This window comes from Myotis yumanensis, unplaced genomic scaffold (assembly GCF_028538775.1).
Source record: "Myotis yumanensis isolate MYYU_CA2020_CCGP unplaced genomic scaffold, mMyoYum1.0.hap1 SCAF_16, whole genome shotgun sequence".
NCBI lineage: Eukaryota > Metazoa > Chordata > Mammalia > Chiroptera > Vespertilionidae > Myotis > Myotis yumanensis.
The window spans coordinates 21,066,239-21,079,138 of NW_027223767.1; the positions used below are offsets into that span (position 1 = coordinate 21,066,239).

At 42.9% G+C, this 12,900-nt stretch overlaps 1 protein-coding gene across 2 annotated transcripts in view; it reads left to right on the forward strand.

Moving 5' to 3' along the window:
- FAM222B (family with sequence similarity 222 member B) overlaps positions 1-12,900 on the forward strand; it is a 64,027-nt gene that overhangs the window by 44,667 nt on the left and 6,460 nt on the right. For both annotated transcript variants that reach the window (XM_070393049.1, XM_070393050.1), the window contains exon 2: positions 5,923-6,044. In XM_070393049.1, the coding sequence (XP_070249150.1) occupies positions 5,963-6,044 (82 nt within the window). In that variant the 5' untranslated portion in view covers positions 5,923-5,962. The remainder of the gene's footprint in view (positions 1-5,922; positions 6,045-12,900) is intronic.

Genomic DNA, 12,900 nt, shown 5'->3' on the forward strand with positions numbered 1-12,900 from the left:
CTTGATCATAATCGAACTCGGACCCTGTGGTCGGCAGGCCAAGGCTCTATCCACTGAGCCAAACTGGCTAGGGCAGGATATGACATTTCTTAGCCCCTCTAGCAGCAGACCTTCGTTTTTTACTCTAGGAATGTGGTGGAAAAACCCTAGATCACCTTCTTGGATTCTTATAACCAAGAACACTGCAAGTGGCGGCTGAAGGGTCCCAGGTTTGATTCCTGTTAAGGGCATGTACTTTGGTTGGGGACACATCCCCAGTGGGGAGTGTGCAGGAGGCAGCTGATTGATGTTTCTCTTTCATTGATGTTTCTGACTGTCTATTCTTCTCCCCTCTTCTCTGTAAAAAAAAATCAATAAAAAATATTTTTTTAAAAAAGAAAAGGTGTTTCCTCTGCAGCTCATGCACAGAGGACCCCCTGTGTTGTGTCCACTGGGCTAGGGGTGTGTCCCCGAGGCCGGCAGCCAGCCCTGCGTGTTGTGGGCACCAGGCTGGGGGGCGTGCGGAGACCCTGGGCCATGCATGCGGCGGCCGCTGGGTCTCCACATGCCCCCCCTGAGGCTGGCAGCCAGCCCCGAGTTGTGGGGCGTGGGCGGACCCGGGCCACGTGGCGGCCGCCGCCACCGCCAGGGGCACACCTCCCAGACCAGCAGCCCTGTGTTGTGGGCGCCGGGCTGGGGGACGTGGACCCAGGCTGCTGCTTGGCGCTGGCGCACGCGCAAGCAGCCACGAGGTGGGAACATCCGCTTGGTGCCTATGCCCATAGGCCTGGAGTGGCCGAGGGCATTCTGGGACCCCGGCCGCTCAAGGCCTACGCGCAGGCCTACAGGCTAGGAGCAGCCTGGGTCCCAAGGATGTTCCCGGGACCCAGGCCGCTTGGTGCCTGTGTATGCAAATTAACCCGTCATCTTTGTCAGGTTAATTTGCATGCTCCTGATTGGCCAGTGAGCATAGCAGAAGGATGGTCAATTTACATGTTTCTCTTTTATTATATAGGATCTTTGGAAACAATCCCTGCTTTTGGAATTTTATCTTCACCTGAGGATATGACATTTCAATGAAAGAGAAACATCGATCAGCTGCCTCCTGCACACTCCCCACTGGGGATGTGTCCCCAACCAAAGTACATGCCAAAGCAGGGATTGTACTGTATATTGAGGGATTGTACTGTATATTGGTTGGGGATGTGTCCCCAACCAAAGTACATGCCAAAGCAGGGACTGTAAGAGAATCATTGATCGGTAGAGAAAGAAGGGAAGGAGGGAAGGGAAATAGCTTATCTTCCTCTGAAGATGATTGAGTCCCTTTGCCATTTCCCTTCTAACATTCCCTTAATATTGTTGTTTGATGGATACCCTGAAATGTAAATGAGCTTGTAAGCAGAATCTTCTCCTTAACTTGTAATAGGTTAAAGTTGATTTCAACTGGGACTGTTCTTAGATCTCCATGTGACTTGGTGCTGCTTTCATTTCAGATGCTCACCTTAGTGTCCTTTGTTGCTAGGCTCTCTTCCCAAGGACTGATCAATCTCCTGCGATAGCTTCATGTATGGCAATGCATTTTAAGAGCCTGTTTTTAGTTAGTATTTATTTAAAGTAAGGGAAGAAAATTCATGGCTGCTTGGAGAAGGGCCATAATATACTTGGCCCTCCTCTAAAACTTCTGTGGTCTCACTAAATAGGAAAGAAGAGGAAAGGGTAAGTAATAAATATCATCCTTATACTTCAGAGCTCTTCATTGATTGTTACTGAAAACCTTTCTGCTGTTGAATAACCAAGACCCTGCCTGCCAGCTGCTGTTGGTGTGAAAATGGAGAAGCTAGTTATAGTTGGTACTTTTCAGGAAGTCTGGAGATAAAGCTTATGATGTTACTTGAAACTTTTTGAATAGTGAGAGGAAAAGACTGTCAAACTCCATTACGCTCCAGAAGATATAACAAGGCTTTCCTTTATAGCATAGGGGAATTTGCGTGGCACTTGGTTAGGTTCAGAATGTGTTTATTTTTTAAATATATTTTTATTGATTTCAGAGAGAAATGGAGAGGGAGAGAGAGGTAGAAACTTCAATGATGAGAGAGAATCATTGATCGGCACTGGGGATCGAGCCCACAACCCGGGCATGTTCCCTGACTGGGAATCAAACCATGACCTCCTGGTTCATAGGTCAACGCTCAACCGCTGAACCATAACAGCTGGGCCAGGATGTGTGTTTAGAAGGAAGGGACTTGAAAAACTTAAATCATGAACATGAATGTAATTAAGACATTAGTGAATATTAGACCTGAAGAAAGGATAGTCATTAATAGAACCTTCTTCAGGATAGACATTTCTTTTGGAATCTTTCTAAAGGTGAAATTCACCATCTTTAAAGTAAGAGGATTGCACTAATGCCACTCAATAGAAGCATTGCCAGAGCAAAGTGGAGGTTGGAAGAGAATTTGAAGTATAGGCACTGGTTCTTAGAATTTCAAATACATGAGAAAGGACCAGTCAGAAATTAACCATATACTAACTGAAATAAAGAATAATTTACAGGGATTCTACAGTAGAATAGAGGATTCCGAAAATCAAATCAGCGATTTGGAATATAAGGAAGCAAAAAATACCCACCAAAAGAGCAAAAAGATTTAAAAGAAAAAAAAAAGAGCAAAAAGAAAAAAGAATCCAAAAATATTAAGATAGTGCAAGGAGCCTCTGGGACAACTTCAAGTGTACCAATATTCGCATCATGGGGATGCCAAAAGGAGAAGAGAGGGAACAAGAAATTAAAAACATATTTGAGCCCTGACCGGTTTGGCTCAGTGGATTGAGCGTCGGCCTGTGGACTGAAGAGTCCCAGGTTCGATTCCGGTCAAGAGCGTGTGCCTTGGTTGCAGGCACATCCCCAGTGGGGGGTGTGCAGGGGGCAGCTGATCGATGTTTCTCTCTCATGGATGTTTCCAGCTCTCTGTCCCTCTCCCTTCCTCTCTGTAAAAAATCAATAAAATATATATTTTTTAAAAATGCCAACCATTATCTGAGCCTGTTGGAAAAATGGCACAAATCTTCAATTTTTTTTTTTTTAGTTCATTTTAGAGAGGAAGGGAGGAGGAGAGAAACATCGATGTAAGAAATACTGGGGATTGAGCCTGCATGTGCCCTACCCAGGAATGGAACCTCAAACTCTGGGTGCACAGGAGGGCGCCCAACAAACTGAGCCACACCAGCCAGAGCCAAACCTTTGATTTGTTGGAGGGTGTGGGGCAATATCTGTGAGCCAAAATAGAGCAAAGTGCAATAAAACAAAGTATGTTTATCTGTGGATTTTCCCCTTTTGAAAACTCTTTATAAGATAATGATTTGCCCTTGCCACCTAGTGTTACTTCCTTGGCTCTTTTGGTTTTATGTTCAAGAAATGAAAGCTAATTCAAATATTATTGTAAACTAGATACAGTAGTCAGTCTCCTATTTAAGAGGCAGCTGATAGATGATTCTATCTCATCAGTGTTTGCACACATCAAAATTTAATACATATGTAAGAGATTACGGTGGACATTTATGGATTGGTTCCTTCTAAAAAATACAGGGAGAGAGTGTTATCTGCAAGACTGCTGAGTGAATGTGTTCTTTGTACTTTCATCATTACAGCGTCTCAGTTATCCAGGTGAAGTACAAGGCCTGGAGGTGGGAGTGTGCTCAGCTCCTTCGAGGACCTGCAAGGAGAACACTGTGGCTAGAAGTAGAGTCAGCAAAAGGGACATGGGGGTTAGAAGTTGAGGTCAGAGCCCTAGCCAGTTTGGCTCAATGGATAGAGTGTCGGTCTGCGGACCAAAAGGTCCTGGGTTCGATTCTGGTCAAGGGCACATACCTTGGTTGCAGGCCCTCCCCAGTCAAGGCTCGTGCAACCAATTGATGTGTTTCACATCGATGTTTCTCTCTGTCTTTCCTTCTCTCTTCCACTCTCCCTAAAAATCAATGGAAAAATATCCTCTGATGAGGATTAACCAAAACAAAAAATAAGAAGACGAGGTCAGAGAGGTAGGAGTAACAGAGTATGGAAGGCCTATGGGCCATGTTAGGATTTTGTATTTTATTCTAAGTGAGATGGGAAGTTATTGGAGATTTTTGAGCTGATAAGATTTCCAATTGAAAAAATTAATTACTCTGGCTGCTGTGTGGAGAATAGATTGGGTTACAAGAGCAAGTGGGGGTGGGTGGACAGAGAGACCATGTAGAAGGCTATTGTAGTCCAGGCTACAGATGACGAGATGACAAATGAAATTATTACCTATCTCCAAGAAAGGTTGGGAGACCTAATTAAGAAAACATCACTTGAGTCCCTCATACAGCCCTTTTCACAATATTAGTCTCCAGTATTTGTTAATCCCCTTCCTTTCCTTGGAGTTTGCGCTCAGCTATATTAGGACCATAGGGGACTGGTTATTAGGTAGAGATCAGCATTCACAAGGAATGGGATTCTGAGCAGTACCTCAGTCATTTGATCCCAACAGGAGACTTTATTCTTGGCACACTGTTCATTCTGTTATCCTACCTACCAGAGGCCTAAAAAGACTGAATCTGTGCCAGAACTCTTGGGCTGCTCTGTTCTCATTGAGGCATTCAATCTTCAGTTCTTTCTGCAGTTGCTATCTTAGCCACAGTTTGAACAGCCTCTTTTACAAAGTATCTTTTCAGCTACCTGGACTTGCAAGCTGGAGCCCTCTGATACTCATCATGACAGGGTAATTTCACATACCTGAGAGGGCCCTCTAAGAAAAAGAAAGAGGATTTGTGATCTTTGTTTAACATTTGAGCTTTTCTTCTACTCGTATGATGTAAAGTCTTAATATGCCACCTTGACTTCTGGGTTTTGCAGTATGAGAAAAAAATTTCATGTGTTTTAGTACATTGTACTTCTTTGGGAAAAGCTTGGTCCTTGGTGTACACAAGGTAACTTTCTTAGCATTGTGGACAAGGTTTCCTTCCCTACAAAAGTCCACCTCAATGTCTGCTTGCTTGAGCTGTGTATATCTTATTGGTAGACAGCACTGATGAAACAATGCTGCCATCTTGACATAATGTCAGGATTGCCTGTTCAAAGAGGGCTCTGGCCGCCTACTACTTCCTTAATTTCCTTGGGGTGCAGTACAGTTTGGGGTGGGGTCCAGGAGGTCTAATTGTGTCACAGGCAATAGGAAAGGTGAATCCCCAGAAACTGACAAACAGAATTTGCTTTAACAGTAGTTAATTGTGTCTCCTAAGATGTTTTGCTTTTTCTTCCTTTTGAAAGTGAGTTCAGGTTACTGGAGTGTCACAGGTGAAAATTTGGGTGCTTTTGCAGCTCATGTACTGTACTGCCTCTGGAAATGACTGACTGCCCTGGCTCCAAACCAACCCTGTAAATAGACTAAGTCAGGCCCTATGAGGACCGGCTGTCTTCAGGAACACTGTTCTGTTTTCAGGGAGAAATCATTTTCCCCTTCACCTCAGTTAGAATGTGCCCTAGCCTTGCTGCTCCCTTCTTAGCTGGGGCACAGATGAGAGCCAGCACGCCATTCATTTGGCAGCCCCGTGGGCCTTTCCAAAAGCCCATGATAGAGAGAGGCAACCTACAGGAAATGAAATGCTAAATGAGTGCATCTAGAGCTTATGAGCATAAAAGACCTTACAGATGCGCCTGTATTTTTCATTTAATTATGTGGATAGGTAGATTTTCTTTTCCCCACCCACTCATCTGTGCTGACTGAAATATTTTATGCTAAGTAATAGTTTGGAGCAAATTGTTGCTACAGATAAAAACATAGATATATTTTCAGCCAACATGCTACTAATTAAATTGCTTATCTATCTAAACTTGGGCCTGTGCTGCTCATATCAGATGTCCCTGGTATCTTCCTTGAGTGAGTTGCCTTGTGTTCCATGACCTTGTTTTTTTGTTCATTACAGTGTGAGTGACTGCCCCATGTTGTGTTGATGCCGGTCTGCCATGCTAGCCTGTCTACCAGGGCCAGGTGACCTGTCCTTTCAGCTTCTTTCTCACACGCAGATGAACACTGGACTTCAGAAATGTAAGTAATCTGGATCCCAGGGAAGGATGTGGTCCTTTATTTTGACCCTACATTTGAGCTGTTTCAGAGGGGTACATTGACTGTGGACTTTGATATCTTCAAGATATTCTTCAGTACAGACAAAAGCAAGCAATTGCAAAAACTTGTCAGCAGTGTGAGATATCTTTGATCAGAGAGATCCTCTAAAATACTAGAATTTCCCAGTGTATAGCATCTTAATTTTAATTGTTGCTGATATCTCTTTTGAGCACTATAAGGAGTTTTACAGGAGATATATAATCACCCTTTAAAAAAGTATCTCAAACTGAATCCCCATGAGGAATTAAATGAAAACGCACAGTTCAGATTACTTATTATATCTCTGAAACAAACTATTTACACTGTTCTGTTGTTTTGAACTCTCTGAGTACTTTCTACCATGGAAACAGACAATTCCCTTTGGCTTTGCTGTCTGCCTTCTGAGCCAGTGACCTCAGTTCACAGCAAGTAAAGAAGCTTCTGCCTTCAAAGGGATAAGGAGCTAGCTTTCTCAGTCTTTCTGGTATATTCCTGCTAATATACTTCCCACATGATTGAGCTTTTGAGAATTGTCTGTTAGATTTTTGTCTCAAACTGGCTGGAATTGGGGCTTTGTACTTCATGCTTTCCCAGATTACTACCTTCTGTCCTTGAACTGCATGAATGTGCAAGGAAATGATTCTATTCCTGGCTCATTACCATGTACAGTATCTTCAGGTGTCAAAATGGCCCTAAATTTGGAATAGACTTTTCTTTTAGAGCAAAAAGGGGAAATCAATGAAACACCTACGCTTCCCCTTTAATAGAAAAGGTGCTTCAGCATCTTATCTGATCCTTGATGATAGGGTTCTGTACAGGGCCAGATAGCAAATGTTTTAGGCTTTGTGGGCCATGGTCTCTGTGGCATCTACTCAGCGCTGCTATTGTAGGGCAAAGGCAGCTGTAGACGATATGTAAACAGTGCATGTGACTGTGTTCCAGTAAAACTTTTCATTAAAAACAGCAGCTGGATTTTGGCCCACAGACTGCAGTTTACTGACCCTGTTCTGTGAGATCATCTTCAGAAGTTTAAAATAATCTAGCTTCTGACTTCCTTTCTTTGAGAGAGAGTAAGACTCAGAGCCTGGCTAGTTCTAGGATTTGGCCAATGAATCCAGCTTGTATAACGACAAAACTGAAGGTGACCGTCTTCCTTCTGCAATAGGCAAGCTCTGCTGTGCCAGCTTTCCCCCAGCCTTTCTTTTCATAAGTGATGACAGGTGATGAAGTTGTATTTGCTCCCTGGCCACCCCAATCTCCATGCTAACTGCATTGTGACTGGTTATGGGCTTCTAGAGGACACAACTGGAAAGGGAGTATACTTGGAAGTATACAGTAAGATGATAAAGAACAGTTCACTGTCTTCTACATTCCTTGACTTACTTTGACAGCTTCACCTAGAGATGTGATGTCAGGGGTTGAGGCATTTGGGAGGACAGGCAAATTGGCAGCTTTGTCTTGGGTGCTGACATTGAGATCTCCACTTTACTTTTTCCCCAAAGCAGCTCGTAAGTAGCCTCTGCCAACCACTGTCCCTCATCTATATTTGAGAATTGAGATGTCCTTCTTTCCTGGTTTCAGACTCACCAGTCCATTTGGGGGACAGTGTATTTGAATTCCTTTGACTCTCTTGTTGTCATCCTTAACTAAATCCACACCTTTGCAGAGGAGAAATACTATTGGTATTTTTAAGCCTGCTTGCTTTCTTCTCTCCTCTCCCAAAAGGTATAAAAAAAAGAAAAATCTTGATTTATAGCTGTTAGTGTTAAACATTTATAGTTAAAGGTGAGCTAGAGCATAAGCTGTTTTCTTCAGGAACCAACAGCTAAAGAGCTGCTTAGAACTCAAGTTTACCAGTTATAGAAACTTTAAAACTAGTTTTGTGACTTGTAATTCAGTTTTTTTCCTACACCCATTCTTAGAAGGGTCTTCTAAATTCCTAGAAACACAGAGCTTGGTATCTGGTGGGGTGGGGATGAGATACAGATGTTGATAGCTTACTTTGCTTTATGTTGTAAGAGTCAGCTCAAGGCAAGAGAATTGGATCAGGGGTCAGGAGTCGGGATATGTGGCTTCTTGGCCCATCACTATAAGGAGTTTTACAGGAGATAGTGGATGGGAAAGATTTCTGAGACTCTCTGCCTTCCTCTCCTTCCTACCCCAGTTGTCACCATCACATTCATCATTTTAAGATGTTCATGAAATCTGTCATCTTACAGACATTTCCTTTATGGGTAGAATCACTTTTTCCCAGGCTTGAGTCACCACATGTATAGAGTCACAGGATTGAGTCCTTCTAACTTCACATTTTCTCTTCTCCCCTTCCTGTTTGGTGTGTGGGAGAATGTGATGTGTTTCCCAGCCTAGATGTATAATTTGCCATAGGGCAGGCTGGATTAAAGAAATCTTGGTTTGATGTGGGTCCTGTACTTGGTAGAGGACCAGAGTTAGGGTTAGATGGTTGCCTCCTAGAGCTTTTCTAGGTTATATATTTCATGATGTCACTTGCTTTGAGAGTCCTAGCCATTTTGGAATTCTGTACTTGGAAATTTGTTTTCCTCTGACCCATCTTCTCCTAATCCCCCAGAAAAATGTGTTTTTGAACATTTTTTCTTTATTAACTCCAAACTCAGTTTATGGTCAGGTATATAGTAGTGGCTCAATAAATATTTTTGGATGAATGGCTGAAATTATCAAAAGACCTTGGTTTGGCTCAGTGGATAGAGCGTCAGCCTGTGGACTAAGGGTCCCAGATTTGATTCTGGTCAAGGGCACATGCCTGGGTTGTGGGCTCGATCTCCAATGTGGGGTGTGCAGGAGGCAGCCAATCAATGATTCTCTTTCATCATTGATGTTTCTATCTCTCCCTCTCTCTTCCTCTCTAAAATCATTAAAAATATATATTTTTAAAAAGACCTTGGTTTTCAAATCATCTTTTAGATAATAACTTTGACCTATTTTATTGCAGAGTTTTGGAGCTGGAACAAATGTCAAAATTCTTTTACTGCTTCTTAGTATGTCTATCTGCCCCCTAGTGGGAGGGCCTGGAAATTGTTAATTGGCCCAAATGATTGAATAAACTCATAGAAATATCAGCAATATTAACTAGCATCTGTTTCTCTGTTGAGTTGCTAACCATGTGCCAGGCACTATCTTGAGTTTTTTATTTTTATTTTTTTTACTTTTTCCATCACCATTTATCTTCCAACTCCACTCACTCCCTTCCTACAATCACCACACTGTTGAGCATTTTTAAAATATATATACATTTTTTGAATACTTTTTATTGATTTCAGAGAAGAAGGGAGAGGGAGAGAGAGATAGAAACATCAATGATGAGAGAGAATCATTCATTAACTGCCTCCTGCACACCCCCTACTGGGGATCGAGCCCGCAACCCAGGCATGTGCCCTTGACCAGAATCGAACCAGAGACCCTTCAGTCCGCAAGCTGACGCTCTATCCACTGAGCCAAACCGGCTAGGGCCTGTTGAGTATTTTTATATATGTTATTATTCATTCCTCAATAATTCTGTATGGGAGACACTCTTATCTTTCTTTTAAGGATGGGGCACAGAGTGTTTGCCACTTGCCAACATCACACTACAGTTCAGTGACTGGGCTAGAACTCACACTTGGTTCAGATTCCAAAGCTTGCGTTAGAAACACACTGCTTGTGCCTCTCCACCTATAGATAGAGGTTTCTGCTGTATATGCCACCCATGCATCTGACCTTCAAAATAGAAGGATACATAGGGAGGTCCCTGTGGGGAATCCTGTATTCAAGCAGATTTCCCCCTAGTCCCAAGAATAGACAAAAGTGCTTTTGGCTACATTTAACTCTCCAGACTCAAGTCCAGGGTGTCCTGCAGTTGGAGCTTCCTTTGTCGGGGTACTGTATCCTATCTTTGGACAGACTTAGCCAAAACTGATATCCTTGAATAATAATTATCGGCAGTCATTGTTCCTGTCCACAGACTATTTTTCCATTCATTGAATCTCTTGATCTTAGTAATCCTGTGAAGCAGGACAGTAGATATCTCATACCTGTTTGTTATAAATGAGGAATGACTGAGACTGGGTAGTTAGATAATAAAGTCAGTACTTGAATCTGGATCTCTCTTTTCTTCTAACAACGTATTCCCTATTCTTTATACTGCCTCATGTCTTGATTAATGACTCAGTTGGTATTTGATATTTAAGTAATTTGCTTACAAAGCTGTGGTATCTATGTGTTAGCTGAGCACTTAAGATGTTATAGAAGAAAGAGAGACTCTAGGATGCCTGTGTGTGAGGACTGAGATAAAAAGTATTGAGAGCTGGCTGGAGTGGCTCAGTGTTTGGGTGTCAACATATGAACCAGGAAGTGATGGTTCGATTCCCAGTCAGGGCACATGCCTGGGTTGTGGGCTCAATCCCCAGTGTGGGGTGTGCAGAAGGCAGCCAGTCAATGATTCTCTCTCATCATTGATGTTTCTTTCTCTCCCTCTCCCTTTCTCTCTGAAATCAATAAAAATATATATTTTTTAAAAGTATTTTGAAGAATTTGACCTTTTTTAAAGGGTTGGGCTTAAGTCTGATATGTGAAGTGGTTGGTACTGAATTCCCAGAACATGGCCTCTTGTCCAATATACTAATCTCATCCTTGAGATTCTTCCTTAATAAAAATACTGTAGCCTGTGTCTACATCCCCTCTCATCCATTACTTCCCTTTGATTCTTGATCCTTTATTTGACTACCCCCATTACTGCTGTCAACATCAGTGGAGGCAGGACAAGAAGAACTAACTAGCCTTGGCCTGTGGGGGGGGGGGGGGATCAATGTCAGTGTCATACTCCTGAATGTGTCCCTTCTGCCTCTGTTAGAAAAAAAACAACCTGAGAGTTGGTACTGACTTGAAAAAAGGAACTCTATTGATCTCTGGTCAGGGTACATACAAGAATCAACCAATGTAAAAAAAAAAAAAAAAAAATTAAAAAAAAAAAAAGAATCAACCAATGAATGCATGAATAAGTGGAACAAATCCATGGCTTGTGCCCTCTCTCTTCATCTTCTTCCTTCTTTCTTATCCCTCCCTCCCCTCCTTCTCCCACCCCACCTTCCTTTCTCTCTCTCTCTCTTTCTCAAAATAAATAAATAAATAAAATTTAGAAAGGAACTCTGTTATTCAGCAAGCCCAACTGTCTTCCTCTCTGTTGGCCTTCAAGGAGAAAAGCCCACTAACATGGAGGAGAGCCCAGGGGCAGACCGTTATTTCTGGTCTGAACTAAAACTCGGTAGCTTCAAACTCCCATTCCTCAGCCCAGTTCAGATGTTCAGTCAGGCAGTCCCTATACTGATGGCACTTAACAGGTATTTGCTACATATCTGCTCCAGGTAAGACACTGAGCTAGGAGTGTTACATGATTTTGACCAGTCAAACAGATACCTAAGGCCAATGGCTGACCAGGTCAGTTTCTAATGGAATTCTGATACCTTGAGTTTAGGAACTGTGTCTCAGTGATTCTAGGCTTTTTTTAATATCTTATTGTCAAGGAGAATGTAAGAAGGGTCAGAAAAGGGCTCCACTTTATGGAGACTGAAGCCCATTAACCCTTTGTACACCGTAAGTGTCTATAGACACAATTAAATTCAGAATATCACAGCGTGTGGGGATGGTTTCCGTTTTGGATGTGTGGCAGTTAAGGGACAGTGGCCTACAAAAAGCAGAACTCAAACTCTGCTCTCAGAGCTTTGACCCTCCTCAGCAGCTAGTGGGTGGGAAAGATTTCTGAGACTCTGCCTTCCTCTCCTTCCTACCCGTTGTCACCATCACATTCATCATTTTAAGATGTTCATGAAATCTGTCATCTTACAGACATTTCCTTTATGGGTAGAGCATTTATTCTGTAAATAAAGCAGACCCGCCCTAACCAGTTTGGCTCAATGGATAGAGCATCATCCTGCGGACTCAAGGGTCCCAGGTTCGATTCCAGTCAAGGGCATGTACCTTGGTTGAGGGCACATACCCAGTAGGGAGTGTGCAGGAGGCAGCTGATCGATGTTTCTAACTCTCTATCCCTCTCCCTTCCTCTCTATAAAAAATCAATAAAATATATTTTAAAAAATAATAAAGCAGACCCTTAAGTATGTTTGCCTATCTACTAAGTTCAAGGCATTGTTCCAGTATTTGAAAGCATTAAGCCTTTTCCTTTCTGTACTCTTTCTGCTAAGTTCTACCTTCTTGAGTGTGGACCTGAATTCTCTGCCTATCCTAGACTTGAGCTTTCTTTTCCTGCTTCCAAGAGCAGCAGTTGCTGCCAACTAACCAGCAGTGTCACCAAAGGATGGCAGCTGGGCCCTCTTTAGCACACTCACTAGCCTACTTCTCTTCCAGTTGATGCCCAGTGACATGATTTTCAAATAAGGTCTCCTTGAGCCAGGCCAGCTGAAGTCACAAGCCCAGCATTCAGTCAGCTTAGTCCCTGCTCTGTATGGCTGCCTTCTGCAAGGGAGGAAGTAGGGAGGGAATCTGCTAGCTGAGCCTAGGTTCCCAGCCAAGCCCCCTTCCTTCTGCTTTGGGCAGTTTGTGTACTTAGTCACTCAGCAAGCCTTTATTAAGCACCTTCTGTGTAAACTCAGGGGAGACCCTCCCTCGGAGAGAGGGATAACAGAGCAGAGACCCTTTGCAGGAGCCTGGCATCCTGAAAGAGCTCTTATTCTCAGAACCTTTTCCTTTCTGACTGGAAACACAACATCCGCTGGAGCCCCCTGATGGGAGGCAACTGGAGATGGGAACAAAGAGACTGTTAACATTAATG